General features: G+C 54.4%; 2 protein-coding genes across 4 annotated transcripts in view; both read right to left on the bottom strand.

The window, feature by feature from the left end:
• Window positions 1-58: 58 nt before the first annotated feature.
• EIF3G (eukaryotic translation initiation factor 3 subunit G) lies at window positions 59-4,098 on the bottom strand. The gene is made up of 11 exons (XM_058525753.1): window positions 4,025-4,098; window positions 3,842-3,888; window positions 3,283-3,366; window positions 3,081-3,169; window positions 2,894-2,953; window positions 1,803-1,907; window positions 1,523-1,712; window positions 972-1,079; window positions 748-884; window positions 561-667; window positions 59-186 (listed from the first exon to the last, which is right to left on the bottom strand). The coding sequence occupies exons 1-11, from the start codon at window positions 4,042-4,044 to the stop codon at window positions 171-173; spliced, it is 963 nt and encodes a 320-aa protein (XP_058381736.1). The 5' UTR covers window positions 4,045-4,098; the 3' UTR covers window positions 59-170.
• Window positions 4,099-14,482: 10,384 nt separating this feature from the next.
• Window positions 14,483-20,619, bottom strand: part of DNMT1 (DNA methyltransferase 1) — a 40,805-nt gene continuing 34,668 nt past the window's right edge. For all 3 annotated transcript variants that reach the window (XM_058525748.1, XM_058525749.1, XM_058525750.1), the window contains 9 exons: window positions 20,217-20,499; window positions 19,768-19,909; window positions 18,534-18,700; window positions 17,942-18,119; window positions 17,066-17,261; window positions 16,589-16,755; window positions 16,277-16,393; window positions 15,463-15,553; window positions 14,483-14,829 (listed from right to left, as the gene is read on the bottom strand). In XM_058525748.1, coding sequence (XP_058381731.1) covers window positions 14,798-14,829; window positions 15,463-15,553; window positions 16,277-16,393; window positions 16,589-16,755; window positions 17,066-17,261; window positions 17,942-18,119; window positions 18,534-18,700; window positions 19,768-19,909; window positions 20,217-20,499 — 1,373 coding nt within the window. In that variant the 3' untranslated portion in view covers window positions 14,483-14,797. The remainder of the gene's footprint in view (window positions 14,830-15,462; window positions 15,554-16,276; window positions 16,394-16,588; window positions 16,756-17,065; window positions 17,262-17,941; window positions 18,120-18,533; window positions 18,701-19,767; window positions 19,910-20,216; window positions 20,500-20,619) is intronic.

Raw genomic sequence — 20,619 nt, 5'->3', positions numbered from 1 at the left:
GGGGGGGCTGGCCCACCCACCACAGGGCAAGTGACATCCACAAATAAACAGGACAGCATAGGGTGACCGGAGCTTTTATTGCCCTCGGAGCCCCCTGCTCTGGGAGGCCGCCTCTGTCGCCGCAGGGTCCTGGGGCCGGGGGCCCAGCAGCAGCAGAGGTGGCAGCTGGCTTAGTTGGTCGATGGCCTAGAGAGGGAGACAGAGGAGGAGGGGACGGCAGGTCTGAGGGCGTCGGACCCCGAAGGGAATCCCAAGACCACCCCCCCCAGCCACACACAGCTGGGGCCCCAGTGGGGCAGGGGCAGGGGACAGGGTGAGACAGCGTGGTGGCACAGGCCACAAAGGGTGCCAGACTGGCCCTGCCGCCGCCAGGCGGTGGGCCCCTCGTCGAGAAGGACGGATGATAAAGGACCCGCCCCTCAGAACAGGCTTGGGGACCATTAAGCCAGTGTGGGGGCTGCAGTCAGCCTGAGTAGCGGCTGTGACGTCACGATGAGGAGGGGGGCGGGGGGAGGAGGGGGGGCGGGGGGTGAAGGGGACACGGAGAGCAGGGGTCTTACTTGGCCCACTCCACGTTGAGGATGAGGTGGTCGTAGCCGAAGCCGGACACGCCAGCGATGGCGCGCGCGGCGTCCTCGCGGCGGTGGAAGCTAATGAAGGCGAAGCCCTGAGGGAGGGGTGGGGTCAGGGGCGCGCAGGGCACAGCAGGGGCACGAGCCCTCCCCCACCCCACGGCCGCCGGCCCACCTTGGACTGCCCGGTGGTCTTGTCCTTGGCCAGGTAGATGCGGGAGATGGAGCCGAAGGGCCGGAAGAGCTCCTGCAGGTCGGTTTCCCGCGTGTCCTCCGACAGATTGGTGACACGGATGGTAGCGTTGTCATCGGCTAGATGGCAGGGAGAGGCGGCTGTGAGGGGCGGGCCCCACCCACGGGCTAATCACAGGGTGCTGGGAGGTGCCCTCACCGCCTCACCTCTGCGGTTGGGCTGCATGGACTCCCCGCGGCGGCTGGCCCCGTCCCGCAGGCTCGGTGGCACGTACTTCCCTGTCTTGTTCTGGGTGGCCTGCACGGGCTCCAGCTCTGCAGACAAAGAGCACAGGCGGCTCAGGCCTCACCCTGGCGCAGACGGCGGGACAGACCTGCCCCAGGGTGCCAGCGGCTCCAGCCCCGACCCAGCCCCGCGCTGTCTGTCAAGCCACAGGCATCCGGTTCGTCCGAGCCCGGTGGCCACGATGACATAAAGGTCGCATCCAGGAAGCCAGCAGCACAGAGTGAGAACCCACAGGGGTTGACAACTAGAGTAATGCCCAGCCTCACGACACACAGGAACAGAGGCACACAGGACACAGACAGTCCCTGAGTCCCACACACACGAGTTGTGGGTGCACAGCCGTCCAGACTCGAGCTCGCCATCGGCAAACCCCGCTCAAGGAGACTCCAGGCAGACCCGTGTGTGTCTGCTCACAGGTGTGCATGCACACACCCACGTACACCCCCGACACACGCGGTGCGCCAGCCCGCACCTCCGGGCAGCTTCTCCTTCTCGCCCGTGGACAGGCCCAGCTGCTCGGCCAGCTCCTTCTGCATGGGCCCCAGCGTGTCCTTGTAGGGGCAGCGGGTGGTCCAGTGGTCGCCCTTGCAGATGCGGCAGGACACAATCTTCTGGCCCTTGAGCTTGTTCATCGGGTCCTCCTCCTCCTGGCAGTTCAGGTCCTGCGGGGTGGGGGGCGCAGCTCAGAGGGGGCTGCCGCACCCTGCCGCCACCACCTCCCAGGCCGCCGGCCCCGCCGTTGCCCCACTCACCTCTTTGCTGGTGATGAACGTCATGGACACATCGTCGCTCACCGTGGTGGTGGCCACATTGGGCCCCGGGGGGTCAAACTCGGAGTTTCCGAACTTCTTCCAGTTCTGGGCTCAGGGCAGGAGAGGGGACAGGTCAGGGCCAGGGCAGGTGGGGGCCCCCACCCACTGGCTCCTCAGACCTGCTATAGCCCCTTTTGGGATGTCTGGGCCCCATATCCCTCCCACAAGGGTGACGATGACAATTCCCATTTCCTGAGTGCATGTGAGGCCCTAGCGGGGCAGTGCAAGGCAGCCCTCAGCCCCAAGCTCCAGAGAGAACCGAGGCGCAGGGGGAAACAGCTTCACAGACAACAATTCCTGGGGGGCCGAGCAGGTGGTGGGCCAGCTCCCACTAGGGAGCGATGCTCAGGGGTGTACAGGGGTCCCCCAGACTTCAAGGGGCCTGAACCTCAGCTTCCTTCCCTACAAAAAGGGGACCACAATGCGCCACACCTCCCTGGGTTGCCATGAGGACTGAATGAGAAAACAGTGAATGCAAAGCATCTGGGTCTGGCACGGAGAAAGTATGCAAACAATCGTGCCAGAGGTTTTTACTGCTATGGCTTCTGGTCTGACCACCTTAGGGGAGGGCTTGGCTCTGTTCCTCCTGGCAGACAAGCCAAGAGGAGGCAGAATCAACCCTGCCCACTCCTGCGCCCTGGACTGTTCGGGGCACCCAGAGAATGAAACACCCCTAGGCCTCAGTTCTGCTCCAACAAAATAGGTACAAACAATTAAACCTCATTTCTAGAAATAAAGGCACTAGCGGGCCGGCCCCGTGGCTTAGCGGTTAAGTGCGCACGCTCCGCTGCTGGCGGCCCAGGTTCGGATCCCGGGCACGCACCGACGCACCGCTTCTCCGGCCATGCTGAGGCCGCGTCCCACATACAGCAACTAGAAGGATGTGCAGCTATGACAGACAACTATCTACTGGGGCTTTGGGAGAAAAATAAATAAATAAAATCTTTAGAAATAAAGGCACTAGGAAAAGGAGTCCTAATTCCTGAGTCAGTCCTGGGGTAGCCCCCAGGACAAGGGGAGCAGAGTCTCACCTTCCTCCTTGCCACAGCCTTTGAGGCCTTCCGGGTCTCAATTCTGAAGGTGCGGACGATCTGTGGATGGGAGGGAGAGGGTCGGCTTCCTGCGTCTCAAGGCTCCTGGGGCAGGCAATCTTGCTCCACACACCACCCGCTCGTGGCCCAAGCGCCCCCAAGCACAACCTTGAACCCCCAGCCTCACCTTGAACTTCTTGCCGTCCTCATCGATCTTGTACTCGGTCACTGTCTTGATGTTTCCGTTGATGACCTCCTTGGGAGGCGGCAGTGGAGCTGGGAGAGGGGAAGAGGGGCGGGGAACTGAGTCCTGGGTGATGGGGACCAGGCGGGAATGCGGCTGGGGAGACAGGCAGCCCAGGATGGAGTGGAGGTCGCCCGTCACTCACCTCCTGGCAGTAGCTCAGGCTCCGGGCTGGTGTCGCCGGTGGCCAGAGGGATCCCCTTGAGGAGCTCGCTGGTGACACATTTGTCTGTGAGAGGCAGTGGGGGGGAGGTCAGCAGGGGGGCGGGGTGTGCCAAGCTGAAACGGATGGACTTTGGGGATGATGCTCACACTGGGAGCTGAGGAAGGGGGGGCCCAAGAGCCAAGAAGTGCCCGGGGACAGCCGTGCGGGGACAGGGAGCTGGCTGTAGTGACCTCCAGCAATGGTAAGGATGGGGGCGGCAGGAAGGCGGGGGCAGCCCATAAAGGCATCCGGGCGCTGGTACGAAGGCAGGCGGCAGGTTGTGACAGCTTCTTCCCCCGAGCAGACGGGCAGCTGTGAGGGCTTGGGGTGGCACGGGAGGAGGAGGGGCCGGCCAGTGAGCCTCTGGAATTGGCGACAGGCCGTCCAGGAGGATGGCGCGGGGCAGGGGCTGGCGGTGCCAGGGCCGGGGGCCGGAGCAGGTGGCAGTGACCGGGCGGGGCGCTGGCTGCGGTGAGCCGGGGCGACCGGCCGTACTCACCGTCCTCTCCCTCCTCCTCCACCTGGTCGGCCCAGCTGGGCTTCGAACTGCGGGGACAAGTTCGCGGGGGGAAGGCGGGTCAGCGAAGCCCGGCTCCCGCGGCCTCGGGGCACCCAGGCTCCACAAGACTCCCCGGAACCCCCAAACCGCCTCCCGGGACCCCCGCCACCACCCCCGACTCACTCAAAGTCTCCGGTCGGCATTGCAAACCCTGCTCCACGCAGCCCAAGCCCGGGCCAGAGACCGGAAGTGAGGGGAGAACGAGACTTCCGGTGCCGCCGCCTAGAGCAGCCCGGCCGCGGCGCCCACAGCGCCCCCTCCGGACGGAGGTGGAGGCGCCGGCTGTGCGCGCCGCTGGGCGCCGGACCCAAGCCGGTAGCAGAGCAGAGGCGCATCTCAGCGCTTGTTCCGTTTACATTTAAAAATATTTTTTTAATTAATAATTACAGTAAAGTTCATTTATTGAGGGCTTGCCGTATGCCAGGCACCGTGAGGAGGAAATTATCATTTCCATTTGGCAGCTGAAGAAACCAAGGCTGGTCTTCCTTGTCTGGGAAGAGCGTTCTTGATTCAGACGATCAAGATGTCAAACGGCCCCCTCCAACATTCTTCCTGCTTTTCTTTATAACAGTCTCGGGCCCCTGATTTAATCTTTTCCATTTATTTGTTTACTGTCCAGCAGCTACCCCTCTAAAGCTTGCGTTCTCAATGGGAGCAATATGGCTCCCAAGGGCGCCACAATTAATTCTTGAGGGGCAAAAAAGAACCTTAGACATTACAATAGCTTGTGGCCCTCCAAAGCCAGCCCTATCGGATAAAATCTTATACCTAAGTATTTAATTTTTCTCGTTAGGGAGAAATTAAATGTAATTAAATTGAAATTAATTGATTTAAATTAAATTTAAAGATAATTCCAGTTTTCTTCTTAGAGGGGCGATAAGGGGGGGGGAAAAAAGGTTGAGAAACACTGCTCTAGAATGTCAGCTGCAGAAAGCAGACGTTTGCCTGCCTTGTTGATTCCTGGGTCCCCAGCACCCACAGAGTGTCTGTATACAGTAAGTGCTCAATTAATGGGCATTTGGGGTAGGGTGGGAACCAGATCATAAAGGATTTTTAAGCCAGACTAAAGAGTTTAGGCTCTTTATCCTCTATACCAGGAAGCAGGATGGGGAAGTGAGTGGAAGAAAGAGGGTGATCTAGCAATAAAGATGAAAATATAGTGTGTAAAAAGGGCCAGTAAACTTTTGTGCAAACTTACTCAAATTTACTCCAAGAAACGCAAAATTCAAACAACGTAGCAGATGGGAAAAACTTTAAAAATTGGATATCACCCAACAGCAGCAAAAATGTAGAGAAACAGACGCACACTTTGTTAGTGCATGAAACTATGCCAGCTCTTTGGACGGAAAATTGACATCTCCTAAGACTTAAAATACATGTATGTATTTTCCTTTGAGCCAGCTAAGATGATGAGAAAAACTCGTAAATGTGGTCAAATGCGTGAGAATAAGATATTCGTGCAGTATTGTTCGTGATAGCAAAAATTGGAAATGCCTATCTGCCCATCCATCAGGCTGGTTAAACAGATTAAGGTATGCTGTGATGTAATCTATGAAATGCCATGCAGTCTTTAAAGAAATAGATCGATTTGTGCTCGTGTTAAAAAAATCTCCAGGGCCGGCCCCATGGCTTAGCGGTTGGGTGCGCGCGCTCCGCTGCTGGCGGCCCAGGTTCGGATCCCGGGCGCGCACCGACGCGCCGCTTCTCCGGCCATGCTGAGGCCGCGTCCCACATGCAGCAGCTGGAAGGATGTGTGACTATGACATACAACTATCTGCTGGGGCTTTGGGGGGAAAAAATAAAAATAAATAAAATCTTAAAAAAAAAAATCTCCAACTCCAGAACTGTGAGAAATAAATGTCTGTTGCTTAAGCCCCCCAAAAAAATCTCTAAGAAGAAGCAAGATGCAAAATCGCATATGTTATAGAAACCAATTCGTGGGGGCTGGCCCACTGGCATAGGGGTTAAGTTCACACGCTCTGCTTTGGCACCTGGGGTTTGCAGGTTGGGATCCTGGCTGCAGACCTACACACCACTCATCGAGCCATGTTGCTGCGGCGACCCACATACAAAATAGAGGAAGATGGGTACGGATGTTAGCTCAGGGACAATCTTCCTCAGCAAAAAGAGGAAGATTGGCAACAGATGTTAGTTCAGGGCCAATCTTCCTCAACAACAACAAAAAAAAGTAAGTCTTTAATAGCACCTAGATACGTAGATATATGCAAGCTATTTTCTGAAAAGAAATATCAAACTGGTGCTGAAGTATGCTTTGAGAGGAAGGCGTCAGAAGAGGAAAGCTCATTTTTGGACTTTCCTGCTGTATTTAAAATTCTTTACCATGTGTCTATGTTATTTTGGCTTAAATGTAAATATACACATAAATCGAAAATTCTGTAGATATTAATATATAGTATGTGTTTGTGTAATGTATGTGAGCTGTAACATATAAATGTATTTTAATATATTTTGCATATATACTAACTTGCATTCCCTCGCCTAGGACTGGCCGAAGGAAATACACATCCAAGCGCACTAACTTGTCAGTAACAAAGTGTCTGCGCGGTGTGGCTTAAAGCATTGGAAAATTGAAAACAGCGCAATCATCATGAGTGAGGGATTAGCTAAACGTTGCCTCATTTGTAGAAGCACCACCCCAGGAGAGAAACTGTGCGCTTTTGTGGAGCCACAGAGCTGCCCAGAAAGACGTTAACCACTAAACATCGATGCTTCTGGGTGTTTCGATTTGGCCTCATCTTGACTTCCTTTCGGTATTTTTCTGTATGGAATACTTTTTTTCTTAAACATGGAGTGTGTATTGGTTTTACAAAAAGTCAGGTACTCCCTAAAGAAAAATAAAAGAGGCCCTGAGGGAGCATAGGGCAGAGGGGAGAAGCCTGAATCCAAGGGTGAATGGAAAGAAAGTTCTCGAGTCCCTCTTCTAGTCTTTCTTTGTGGCTCCTACATTCTTTCCACATCCAGAATCTCCACAGGACAGCAGCCAGGACGAGGGCAAAACCAACCCTGCAAAGCACATGAGGAGGAGTGAGGTCACGCACGGTGTGCCGTCCACTGGAAATTCTGCCGCAGCTTCAGGAAGATTCTCTAGATCACACAACGTGGAATTCCACTTCTTGGTAGTTTCCGTAAGAAACGGAAACACGTGTCCACAAGAAGCCACGCCTTACAATACATACACGAATGTTCATGGCAGCTTTATTCACAATGGCCCCAAATCTGAAACAACTTGAATTAGTTGGCTGGGGCTGCCTAATTAAGTATCACAGACCGGGGGGCTTAAACAACAGACATTTCTTTTCTCCCAGTTCTGGAGGGTGGAAGTCCGAGATCAAGGTGTCAGCCGGGTTGGTTCCTTCTGAGGCCTCTCTCCTTGGCTTGTTGATGGCCGTCTTCTCCCTGTGTCTTCACATGGTCCTTATTAGGACACCAGTCATATTGGACTAGGCCCACTCTAGTGACCTCATTTTAACTCAATCCTTTGAAGGCCTCATCTCCAAATACACTCACATTCTGGGGTACTGGGAAGTTAGAGCTTCAACATATGGATTTTAGGGGGACACAATTCAGCCCATAACACAACACAAAAGTCCGTCAACAGATGAATGGATAACCAAAGATGAACTGTGGTTCACCTCTACAGTGGAGTACTATACAGCAATGAAGAGGAGCAAGTGACTAATACATGCAATGACACAGATGCATGTCACAGACACAACAGAATAGACACTGTATGATTCCATTTGTGTGAAATTCTCAAACACGCAAAACCAATCTATAGTAATGGGAATCAGAACTGTGATCACCTCTTGGGGATGGGGAAGGGACTGGTTTGGGAGGGGCGCCAGGCATCCTTCCAGGGTGATGGGAATTTCCTACATCTTGATCTAGGTGGCTGATGACACAGGCAAATACACATGTAAAAAATAATCCAGCTACACGTCTAAGATCTGGGCACTAATAATACGATCTGGAGACGCACAAAGCAAGGTTCAGAGTCACTTCATCCCAATTTGCTGTTTTATTTTGATTATTTGATGCATTTCTAGCTCTTTAAAATTCCCTCGTTCACTTGTGTTGTTGTCTGCCTGCTTTGTCCTCGAGGCAGCGAGGGACGGTGTCACTCTGTCCTCGCTACACGCCCAGCCCCAGAACAGAGCCTGGGATGGTCGGCGCTCCATCGTTGCATGCTGTCGACGTAAGTTGTCAATTGCTAGTCACGGATGGCTGCGTGCGAGTGTGGACAAAGCCGATGGGCACAGGACACACGTGCGTCATAATGGTCACTGTGGGGATGACGGGGGCTCAGAGAGGCTTCCTCATGACACAAGAAGTGGAAAAAAGTGCCAACCGTTATGTTGGTGGTTGTAGGATTCACTATATTTTTTCTATGGCTGACCTTTCTTTAAAAACTCCAGACACGGTTGAGAGAGAAAAGCGGGCTGTGGACAGATACGTACAGAATAGCATTTACCTAATATTTCTAGAGACGCCGAGAATACTAAGTTTATGGACACGCAGATGTGGTAAGAGCTGAAAGACAGGGACAGGAAGGAAACACAGCAATGTTCTCGCAGTGGTTGTGTCTGGGGAAGTAGCAGACGGGGATCTGGGAGGTACGTGGAAAGGCTTCAGCTGGGCCGTGAATGTTTATTTCACTCAACAACTTGCTGCTAGGGAAAACAGTACGGCGGGTCCTCAAATTAAACACAGAATCACGACATGATCCAGCAATTCCATTTCTGGCGATATACCCGAAGGAATTGAAAGCAGGGACACAACAGATATTTGCACCCCAATGGTCATAGCAGCATGACTCACAGTAGGCAAAAACGTGGAAGCAACCCAAGTGTCCATCGATAGATAAATGCATAAATAAAATGTGGTCATCCGTACAATGGAATGTCACTCAGTCTTAAAAAGGAAGGAACTTCCGACACAGGCTACACTATGGATGAACCTGGAGGACATCACGGTGAGTGAAATAAGCCAGTCACACAAAGACAAATACTGTGTGATTCCACTTACAGGAGGTCCCTAGAGGAGTCACATTCATAGAGACAGAGAGTAGGATGGTGGTGCCAAGCACTGCGGCGAGGGGGATGGAGAGTTGGTGTTTAATGGGGACAGAGTTTCAGTTCCGCAAGATGAGAAGAGTTCTGGAGGAGGATGGTGGTGATGGTTGCACAAAAACGGGAACATAATGCCTTTGCACTGTACAATTAAAAAGGATTAAGATGGTAAATTTTTACCACAGTTTTTAAAAATAAAAAAAATTAAAAGAACACACTCACACACACAAATCTGAAGCAAATCAAAACTACAATGAGATACCACTTCATATCCACTAAGACGATATTATTAAACAGAAAATAACAAGTGTTGGCAAGGATGTGGAGAAACCGGAATGCTTGTGCATTGCTGGTGTGAATGTAAAATGGTGCAGCCGCTGTGGAAAACAGTTTGACAGTTCCTCAAGAAGTTGAACACAGGGGCCCGCATGGTGGAGTAGTGGTTAAATTTCCGCGCTCTGCTTTGGCGACCCGGGGTTCACGGGTTCGGATCCCGGGCGCGGACCTGCACACCGCTCATCATGCCATGCTGTGGCAGCATCCTACATACAAAATGGAGGAAGATTGGCACCAATGTTACCTCGGGGCCAATCTTCCTCACCAAAAAAAAAAAAAGTTGAACATAGAATTACCATGTGATCCCGCATTCCACCTCCAGGTATATATTCAAGAGAATTGAAAGCAGGGACTCAAAGAAACACTTGGCCATGACTGTTCATTCCAGCATTATTCACAATGGCCAGAAGGTGGAAACAACCCAAATGTCCCTTGATGGATGAATGGAAAAACAAAATGCAATGTATCTGCACCATGTAATATTATTCCGCCTTAAAAAGGAAGGAAATTCTGACACAGCCACAACAGGGACAAACTTGGCGGACATTATGCTCAGTGAAATAAACCAGTCACAAAAGGACAAACGTTATATGATTCCACTTATATGAGGTGCCTAGAACAGGCAAAAAGAGGAGTAGAGGTTACCAGAGGCTGGGGGCACAGGGAGAATGAGGAGTTATTATTTAATGGGTATAGAGTTTCTGTTTGGGATGATGAAAATGTTCTGGAAATCGATAGTGGTGATGGTTGTACAACAATGAATGTACCGAATGCCACTGAATTGTACACTTAAAAATGGTTAAAATGGTTTAAAAGTTAAAACAGAACCCAGCCATGATCCTTGACTGAATAAATTAGATCATGAGGAGTCACAAAATTATCTCAGTCTAGTGTTTGGCCTACAGTTCACTGCTAATCGACGGGAAACAGAGCTTTCTGCCCACCAGCAGGCCAGACCGGCTTCTCATTAGATGCAGTTCCTGCTTGATTTCCACACGTCCTCCTTAATGATTTCAAAGTGTGGCACTGAATAGTCACCTCAGATGGTCACGCGGTTTTGACCTTCAGTGGATTTTCCTTGATGAAATGTGTGTCAATCTACCGCAATCACTATTCTTGTCAATGCTCCAATTCCTCCAGGTTTTCCTCCCAGGAAAAGGCTGAACTTCAGCCCCGATGGCAGGGAGAAGGTTCACTGCCAGCCAGCCAGGGAGGCAGAACTACTGGAAGCCGTGCCCCCTCCCTCTGCCCCAACCCAGCACAGCAGCGCCCCGCTCTGTCCACAGGCCTGGCCCGGGCCAGTGCTCTCGGGGTGCCGGGAGGTGGGTGGCGGGCACGTGTACCTCACCCGGGCCGCCACTCACGTGGGCCACCCCTGGAATTTCACCCCTGAGGGACAGCCCACTGCCCAGTTGAGACCCAGTGCTGAGCCACAGCAGAAAACAGACATGGTTTCCACTTCTTACACCAAAGAGAATCCTCAAATTGTTCTTGGTAGCATACGGTATACCTGAAACAAAGACCTCAACTGGAAAAGTATCACAAAAATAAGGGAATTCAGGGCCGGCCCCGTGGCTTAGCGGTTGAGTGCGCACGCTCCGCTGCTGGTGGCCTGGGTTCGGATCCTGGGCGCGCACCGACACACCGCTTCTCCAGCCATGCTGAGGCCGCGTCCCACATACAGCAACTAGAAGGATGTGCAGCTATGACATACAACTATCTACTGGGGCTTTAGGGAAAAAACAAAAGGAGGAGGATTGGCAATAGGTGTTAGCTCAGAGCCAGTCTTCCTCAGCAAAAGAGGAGGATTAGCACAGATGTTAGCTCAGGGCTGATCTTCCTCACACAAAAAACAAAACAAAAAAACAAAAATAAGGGAATTCAGTAAGTCGGCAAGGTTAGAAAGAAATACATAATCTATATGCAAAATCAATAATAAACAAGTCAATCTTTCTGTAGGCAAACAAACACTTTGGAAAATAACATCCCATTTATATCAGTCATGAAAGGATTAAATACATAGGAATCAAATTAAGAAATTTACAATATCTATATGAAAACTTTAAAATGCTATGTGGGAAATAAAATATCTGAATAACCAGGACTGACTCTGTTCTTAGAAAGGTTGTCATTGGGATCCATTTTCCCCAGAAGCCTGTAAATTTAATGCCATCACTATAAAAATATCCACTCGATTTTTAGAGGATGTGCCAATTCTAAAAGTTATGACCCAGCCACTCGACTACTAGAAATGCATCGTGGATGTGGATTCACACACGTGTGTAAATGTACGTACCACAATTTGACCAGCTGCTCATTGAGGGACAGCTGTTTCCAAACACAGAATGATAGTTTAAAATAAGGGCATTCCTTCTACTTAGTAATAAAAAGAGGCAAATTACTGATACACATTAGCAACACGGATGAATCCAGAAACATGATGCTGGGTGAGAGGAGCCAGACCCAAGAGCCCAGACCGAACCGAACAGTTGAAAGTCATCTATGGGGACGGACTTGGGCCCGAGGTTGCCTGTTGGTGGCGGAAGGGACACGAGGTGACTTCTGGGGTGATGGAAGCCTTCTACAGCTTGATAAGATGTGGGTTACAGGGTTGTATTCATTTACCAAAATTCGAGCTGTACATTCAGGACTTGAGCATTTCGTATTAGACCTTAATAAAATAAAATAAGGGAACCAGAGGCATTCTTAGAACAACTTTCAAGGCACAAGGCAGTTTTATAATCGGTGCCACCATTTGTAGCAGAGAAAAGACAGACGCATGCGCTTGTACTCGAGCAGAGATGACTCTGGAAGGAGACGAGGATTCAGTTATCTTTGTCAAGGTGCCTGGGAATGTGGAAAAGACTTAGCATACTTCTCATTATGCTCACAATGTACTTTTCTTTTTTTTTTTTTTTGTTGAGGAAGACTGGCCCTGAGCTAACATCTGTGCCCATCTTCCTCTACTTTATACGTGGGACGCTGCCACAGCATGGCGTGACGAGCAGAGCAGTGGGTAGGTCCGCGCCCAGGATCCAAACCTGCGAACTCCGGGCTGCCAAAGTGGAGTGCGCGAACTTGACCACTACACCACCGGGCTGGCCCCCACAATGTGCTTGTTAATGAGTTTTTAGATTAGAAACAAAACAAGCAGAAAGTATGTCTAAAAAATAAAATCTCTGATGGGGGAACTTTACCATGTGCATTTGTTACCTGCTCAAAAAATGAGCTGAGATGTCTATTTTTGTCCTTACAAACGTGATGCATGTGTTAGAATGAGATGCCATAGAAACATGGAAGGAAATACAAGTTTATGATCTGGGAGCAGGGAAGGCCTTTTTTTTTTTTTTTTGTGAGGAAGATCAGCCCTGAGCTAACATCCATGCCAATCCTCCTCTTTTTGCTGAGGAAGACTGGCCCTGGGCTAACATCCGTGCCCATCTTCCTCCACTTTATATGGGATGCCACCACAGCATGGCTTGACAAGTGGTGCGTCAGTCCGCACTGGGGATCCAAACCCGCAAACCCCAGGCCACCGCAGCAGAGCATGCAAACTTAACCGCTACGCCACCGGGCCGCCTGCTGGGAAGGCCTTTTAAAACAGGCTCTGAAAAAGAGAAGCAGACAAATAAATCTCACCCTTAAAATGAAATCTCTGTATGGCAAAGACACAATGAGTCAAGACGAAAGTAATGCAAGAGCAAAAATCTAACACCCAGACAGCTCCTGGCGGGGACAGAGTCATGCGTCACCACAGAGGAAAAAAAAAATTCCAGGGCTGGCCCCGTGGCTTAGCGGTTGAGTGCTCGCGCTCCGCTGCTGGCAGCCCGGGTTCGGATCCCGGGCGCGCACCAACACACCGCTTCTCCGGCCATGCTGAGGCCACGTCCCACATACAGCAACTAGAAGGATGTGCAACTGTGACACAACTATCTACTGGGGCTTTGGGGGAAGAAAAGGAGGAGGATTGGCAATAGATGTTAGCTCAGAGCCGGTCTTCCTCAGCCAAAAGAGGAGAATTAGCATGGATGTTAGTTAGCTCAGGGCTGATCTTCCTCACAAAAATAAATAAATAAATAAATAAAACAGTAGAAGTTAAAAAAAAAATTCCAGTAGCCACCACACATGTGCAAGTGTTGAGTCCCTCCTCAAAAAGGCTAACAAGACACTCACTATTCTGTTGACACAGAATAGTGTGTCAACTGTTAAGGAAGCGACAGCCAGGACAGGCAAATGGGAAGTTCGCTGTGTTGGTGGGAGCAGCGTGAAAACCTCTCCAGGGGGCGTCAGCCGCATGTTCTGAAAGTGAAAACACTCGTACTCCATGATCCAGGGACCCTCTCTACGGAGGTGATGGAAGAGAACGTACCAGGATGTTCAATGCAGTGCTGTTTATAATAGAAAGAGGGAAACACCTACTTGTGAAGGAACCTAGCAAATGCCGCATCTGAATTATATTTAGCCCTCTCATTTTACGACTAAGACCTCTGTGACTCGCCGAGCGGAAAGTCACAGCCGAAGTGCCACCAAGTGGGCCATTTCCTTAAGGACTTGTAGAGGTGATGAAGCGGGTGTTCACATCCTGACGGCGGCCCTCTGGGGCGTGTGTGCTGGTGACTGACCCTTTTTTGTCTACCTCGGCTTTGTTGGCATTTTATAGCAATCCTTTCCCGAAGACAAACCAAAAAGGTCTGTTGGTCTTAGAATTCAGTGGGATTCAATTAGGCTAAAAGCACAGAAAGCCCACCCAACAGATTCTTAAGCAAACAGGGATCTGCCTGGCGCGGCAGGCCAGGGCTCCGAGTGGCTCCTCTCCTCTTGCTTCACCATCCACTGCACGGGGCTTCTGTCCTCATGGTCACAAGACGGCCACTGCAGCGCCAGACATCAGGCCCACTCTAGACCGAAAAAGGGCTACAAGGACATGGGGAAGGCCAACTACGACTCTTCCTTTCAGAGGCTTTCCTGGAAGCCACACTAGCAAGTTTCACTTGCATCTTGTTGGCCAGAACTGAGTCACACAAGTTAACCCCCACCCCTAAACACATACATGGAGTGACCTATCTTCAGACAAATGCCTCCATGGGGTCACCTTCAGCACTGAGGAGCCGCTTCTCATCCAGCAGCCCCTCGTAATCACGAGTCACCACCCACAGTGATTTATAGGAGAGATTTATTTGAAGAAATATTACAACATATAAAAACTACATAAATTCCACTCATACAGTGGTCGATTTGATATAATGCATAATAAAAAACTTTTAAAATCCAGAATGCACAAAGTACGGCACAGTTCCATCGCTACGTCATTAGTTGATAAGCAAACCTCACAGAACAGCTTCGTGTCAGCCAAGGCCACAACACCGCGTACGACACATGTGAACCGACAGATCAACATGTTAAAACACAACAACATCAGTGCACGTTGGGGGTCCCTGGTGCCAGCATCGAGGGCGACAGGAGGGCGGGACTAGTCCTCAGTGGTTTTCTCCTCGATTTTAACTGAAGACAAATAAGAGGGCAAGTCACTGCCAGGAACAGACAGATCGCTACACTCAGCAACAGGCAGGGATCGCAAGTACGTCGTCAGGAACAACAGTCTTGCGCCGCATAACGACGTTCTGGTCAACAATGGACCGCATATACAACAGTGGTCCTGTAGATTAGTACCACATGGCCTAGGTGTGTAGGAAGCTGTACCATCTAGGTCTGCGTAAGGGCACTCTGTGATGTTCGCACAGCGACGACCTCACCTAACAATGCAGTTCTCAGAACGTGTCCCATTGTTAAGTGACTCGTGACTGTACGTTAACGCCCAGGGTCGGTGTTACTGACCGACCAGATAAGAATGTGTAGCAGCTCTGAATGCACATTCAGGGGGACTGAGCACTGCTGAAAGGTGGTCCCTGGAGGTTTCTAGACTGCCTGGGTTAATGTCCGAGGCAGGCCCAGCCAGGCTCACTGGGCAGCTGTGTGCTGGGCTCCTGTCCTAAGCACTCGAAGTGTGCGACCCCCTCAATCTCACAGCTACCCCTGGAGAGAAGTGAGGCCACCAGGGAGGGTGTGACTCACCCGCCCGAGTCCCAGAGCCCAGAGTGGGACCCGGCTGCTCTGCCCCCTCCACGCCCGCCATACCTGAGGCGCTCTCTCGAGCTTTGGCCAACATACAGCGCTTGATCTCCAAGCCGATGGCTTTAGCCAGGGGCGGCGGCACGGCGTTACCCACCTGAGGAGGGAAGGAGGGCGACGCCCGGTCTGGCACGGCTGGGATCAGCACCAGCCTCCACTCAGAACCACAGGGGCACTGGGCCCCCAACCTCATGCTCACACTGGTCCCCACAGCCCTTCCCTCCCCACGGCTCCCGGACCCTCTCATCGGCCCGTCCTCCCACCCCAAACACCAACGTGCAAGAACCACCCCCAGAGAAGGCGGCCTTCAGACAAACTCAGATCCAGAAACGGAGTCAGCATGCTCCACTCCCAGAGAACAGCACTGGGGGAAGGTGGGAAGTGGTCGCTACGGCCCCAGGCCCTGCTGGGTTTGTAAGCCACTATGTGCATTACTTCGATGGAAATACATGAAGAAACGGCCAACCCCACACGCTGAGACCAGTTAGGAACTGTGGGTTCACTTCAACCCTCAGCAGCAGTGAACTGAGTCTGCTCCTTCACCGAGGTTCCATGCAATGGAACTTTCTTTTGGGCTAAATCTGCCACAGAGTGTAAAGGGCAACTGACGTGCTCCATGACTCACCTGCCCCCAGGGACGGGGTGCCCTATTCCCGGCGGCCCCTCCCGGGAGTGCGGAGGCTCGTCAGCCGACAAGCTCTGGGCACTCCGCGTCCCCTCGGAGGTGGCCGTGCACGTCGCGCCCCCCCAACCCCCCCTGCGCCCGGTCAGACAGGTCCTCCGTGTGGGAGGCCCCCGGGCCCGGCTCCGCTCCACCAACCTGCCGGTGCTTGTCCAGGATGTTGCCGAAGAGCCGGTAGGTGTCGGGGAAGCCCTGGGAGCGGGCGCACTCCCGCACGCTCACCACGCGGTGCTGCTCGGGGTGGAGCACGCGGCCCTGGGGGCGAGAGGCACGGTGGGCAAGGGCACAGGACAGGCCCTGGACAGATCCAGCCTTGGGCCTTGACGCGTGCGCCGTCTCCACTGGCACCGAGGCGGCAGAGGCACACAGTGCCAGCTGCCGAAAGGCCGCCCTACCCGCTACGCCACTGCCTCCGCCCCTCCCAGGCCTGCCCCTGGGCCCCGGCCCTACCTGCTTGCCCATGGGCTCGGGGTTGGTGACGGTCGTGCTGAAGAAGCCGTCCCACTCAAGCCGCCCGTAGAGGCCGGCCCAGTGGTTGTGCCTGTTCCCGGTGTGGGGCAGGCACCAGGGGATGAGGGTGTTGAACTGTCTGGCCGCAGAGTCGCAGGCTTTGCCCGCTGGAAGAGAGGGCTGCGGTGAGGCCGCGAGACAGGAGGGACGGGGCAGCCGACAGCCCCCGTTCCTCAGGCAAAGTTTCTGTCACTTAATGCTCTCGACAGCAGGGACCCCCGGGCCTGGAGTGTCTGTGCCCTGCCAGGGCCGCTGGGTTAGTGAGCAGCAGCCCCTGCTATCTCCTGCTGGGAAACCCCAGGAATCAGCACTCCTTCCCCCGAGCCCACTGGAGCGCTGAGGGGGGATCAGAATCTAAGGGGGTGGGGGGCTTCATGCCAGACTTGAGGGTAGCCACCCAGGGCCCGAGGGGCCCACCTTCCACGCAGGAGCAGACCCCGCGGAGGGCCCCAGTGCTGCTGCAGCCGTTCTTCCTGTCGTGGTAGGTGTAGCGCAGCTTCCGGGCCATGGTGCCGTCGGAGAGCCGCACCTCGATGTTGGGCAGGTCGCGCCAGTCCGAGCCCGGGGCCAGAGGGATGTGCCGCATGCGGGCGGCCACCAGCGCGCTCATGTCCTGAAAGAGCAGCATGCCACGACTGTCACCTAGCTCAGGGGGCACCTGAACCTCCATGGCGGGCTGGGCACCACTGTTCTGGGCACTGGGAACACCACGGCGACCAGGAACCCGCACAGGGGAGACAAACAGTAACCGTGATCAACGACTCGGGGGCCACACGTGTGCCATGCAGACGACAGAGCAGGGACATGCAATAATGCGGGGGGGGGGACAGTTTAGGGCAAGCGTGAGGAGGTGACACCCGAGCTGAGCCCCGCAGGATGAGGCTATGGAGAGACCTGGGGCGCGTGCAGAGGGCCAGGTCTGGTGTATTTAAGACAAGACATAGAGACAGGAGTAGGGACAGATGAGCTCAGTCAGGGGGCAGCGGCCAGACACACCATTCCGGCGTATTCTAAGGACAGCAGAAGCTCTGACGCTTCACATGACTGCACGCTGCTGCAGGGGGCACGGGCGGTCGAGGGCAAGGAGAGAAGCAGGGGGCGGTGAGGAGGCGAGGCTGGGAGCCAGTCGGGATGGCCGTGGCTCGGGTCAGGGGCCAAGAGCAGAGAAGGAGCCGGAAGAGGGCTGGGATCAGATCCTGCTTCCCACCCAAGCGCTGGCTGGGCTCCGACCACAAGTCGGTTCCCGTGAGGCCGGCGGCTGGAGGGAGGCCGCAGCCGCCGGGGCGACGCTACCTTACAGATGTGGTCCCTGAGGATGGGCTGGTACTGCGAGCCCCGGAGCTGCCGCTGGAACCAGGACTGCGGCTCCCCGTTGTAGGAGATCTCCAGTGCCGAAGCGCCGTTCCGGACCTCCGGGAGATCGGACATCGTGTCTCGCACCGTGATGGTGCGGAACGGGCCTGAGCTCAACCTGCAGGGCACAGCCGACAGTCGACACCTCCCGCAGCCAGACTCCCTCGTGTCACAGCCATCCCCCAAATGCCGGCAGTGCCCTGTCCAGGGGACAACCCTGCTCAGAGGTCAAAGGGCCGCCTGCGGTCACACGGGCAGCATTCTGCTTAGACCTGTCTGTGAAGGGGACAGGCTGGAGCGTGGGCTTTGCTTGTGACTGCGGCCCAGCATCTGACCACTGCCCTGCACGCAGGGCTTACTCGGATTCAGAACTCGAGAGCAGAGGGGGCAGTGCCCGTGTGGCAGGCTAGACACCATGCCACCTAGCGCTTTCTCCTCCGCTCAGGCTCCTGACAGGCCCGCCCACACCAACCCTCCCAGGGTGACGCTCACAAGCACCACGACACACAGCGGGGCGAGCGGGGGCTCCCACCTGGTTATGTTGCTGACAAACTTCTTGTCGTCCACCACGACGCTCAGCTGGCAAGCCCGGGGCGCAAACACGTGCAGGGGCTCTGGGAACAGGGGGAGCATCTCTCCGGGGGCCGCGGCCAGGATGATGGCCCGCCTCCGCGTCTGCGCCACGCCGTACTGTCCAGCCTGCACGTGGGAGGGCCACACACACACGGTCAGCGGGCACCTCCGAATGGCTGGACTGAGGGCCGGAGTCAGCAGCACTCAACTTTCTGGAGCGGCTGGCTGATGCCAAGCTCCCCTGGAGGACCCCTAATTAACCCAGCAGGTTTGCTGCTAACAAGAGGAAGTGGGACCAGATGAAAAGAACACAGGATGCTCCGTGGCGGCCACTGGAGAAGACGGGAGTGGAGCCTGCTGGCGACTCCTGCTGGCTCTGTGGAGAGCACTGCGAGGGACCCGCAGTCTCAGCACTCAGGGAGCAGAGCGGCCAGGAGACACCAGGAGCCCTGCCGCCTACCTGGAGCCTGTGGTCACACGGGACAGAGAACACGCCTCCCATGAGGCTTGCCCAGCGAGCCCGAGCCACCGTGGAGGCTGAACTGGGGGGCCAGGCGGCCCAGTGCTCACTCATGTAGACACTCACTCGCTGCATTCTAGCCAACCATCCCTCCCATTCGGGTAACTGTTTCATTTTTTATTATACCAACAGTTACTGAACAGGTACATATAGAGTGACTGCTTTCCAGATAAGGCCTAGTCCCCTCGGATCACCCCAAATTCCTGTCCTGCCGACACAGCCACTGACAACCCCCGGAGCATGACCTTCCACCTCCTCTAGGTGTTTCTACATACGTACATCAGCCAGAGGACATTTTTTTAGCCTATGTAACAGTCTGGTCTTTGTATCGTTCTCCAGTCTGGCCTCACCCGCCCCTCCGTGGAGATCTAGCTGCCACCGAGAGCCCCCGAGCTGGCACCACCTTCCCTATCGGGAAAACGAGCTGTGACCAATGCAGCAGAGCCCCGTGCACGCGGCCCCTCCTCAGGCAGGTGAGGACGCAGCTCTCAGGGAGACACTATGAGGCGGACCTGCCGGGGCCCGGGCTCTGAGCTTCACGGTGGTGGGGGCAGGCCCCAGCGCCACCTTCCCCCTCGTCAGGACTGTAGGTTCCACACTAACGGCCTGTCCCTGTCAACCCTATTTCCGGTTGGGAAGTCTGCCCACCCCGCCCCTCCCCGGGAGGGCCCACCTGCAACACGCCAAAGGTGCACTGGTAGCCCATGCGGACGAGGCAGCGGAGGGTGAGCTTCAGGACCATGGAGCGCTTGAAGGAGACGAAGTTCCGCACGTTCTCCAGGAGGAAGTACCGTGGCCGGTAGTAGTCACAGTAGCTGCAGGAGGCAGGAGAGACCATGAATCACCCCCAGACCCCAAGAGGAGGAAGACCGCTCTACCAGAAGCCTCTCCCAAATGCACGACGTTGGCTGTGGAAGCTGCACCTCCCAGCTCTCAGTCTCCCCCTGGCGAGCCGGGGACTTCCTGTAGGCAGAGGCCCTCATCCGGCCTGGACACACGGACCTCAGCAGTGGGGCAGCCAGGCAGTGGCGGCTCGCCCCAGCACATCTGGCGTCGCAGCCCTGGGCCGGCTGTCCCGTCACCCAGGGCCGCACTGAACAGAGGGGCTTCCACTCCGTTTACCTGAGGAAGGAGACCACCAGGGAGTTCTTGAACTTGGAGTAGGTACGAGAGTTGAAGCGGTTCATACCGCTGAAGCCCTGGCAGGGCGGCCCGCCACACAGCATCTCCACGTCTCCCTTCTGGGGCAGCTTCTGGCCACGCGAGTTGGTCACCTCCCCGGCCATGACGAGCTTCAGCAGGACGTTGCAGTCCTCCGTGAACACCGTGGACCCGGGGTTGTTCAGCCGGAACGCCTGGGCCGCTGGGTCCCACATCTCAATGGCCCACAGGGTTTCGGAGATGCCTGGGAACACAAGGACAAAGACGTGTTCAAAGTCCCTTGAGCGAGGCTCGAGTCAGAACTGTGACCACAGAGGGCTTCCGGGCAGAACCACCCTGTCCAGTTTTCCTAGTCGTGCAGAGA

The sequence above is a fragment of the Diceros bicornis genome, chromosome 30, assembly GCF_020826845.1.
Source record: "Diceros bicornis minor isolate mBicDic1 chromosome 30, mDicBic1.mat.cur, whole genome shotgun sequence".
In the NCBI taxonomy this organism is placed as follows: Eukaryota; Metazoa; Chordata; class Mammalia; order Perissodactyla; family Rhinocerotidae; genus Diceros; species Diceros bicornis.
The sequence above is the reverse complement of the archived record's forward strand: the minus strand, read 5'-3'. Positions and strand labels throughout refer to the sequence as shown.

Excerpts from the sequence above, each read along its gene's own strand:
- EIF3G (XM_058525753.1), bottom strand. The coding sequence starts at position 4,044 with ATGCCGACCGGAGACTTTGA. Across the intron at positions 1,908-2,893 it reads AGGCTGTGGCAAGGAGGAAG|AACTGGAAGAAGTTCGGAAA; the intron begins GTGAGACTCTGC and ends CCCTGAGCCCAG. Across the intron at positions 1,713-1,802 it reads CGTTCATCACCAGCAAAGAG|GACCTGAACTGCCAGGAGGA; the intron begins GTGAGTGGGGCA and ends CCCACCCCGCAG.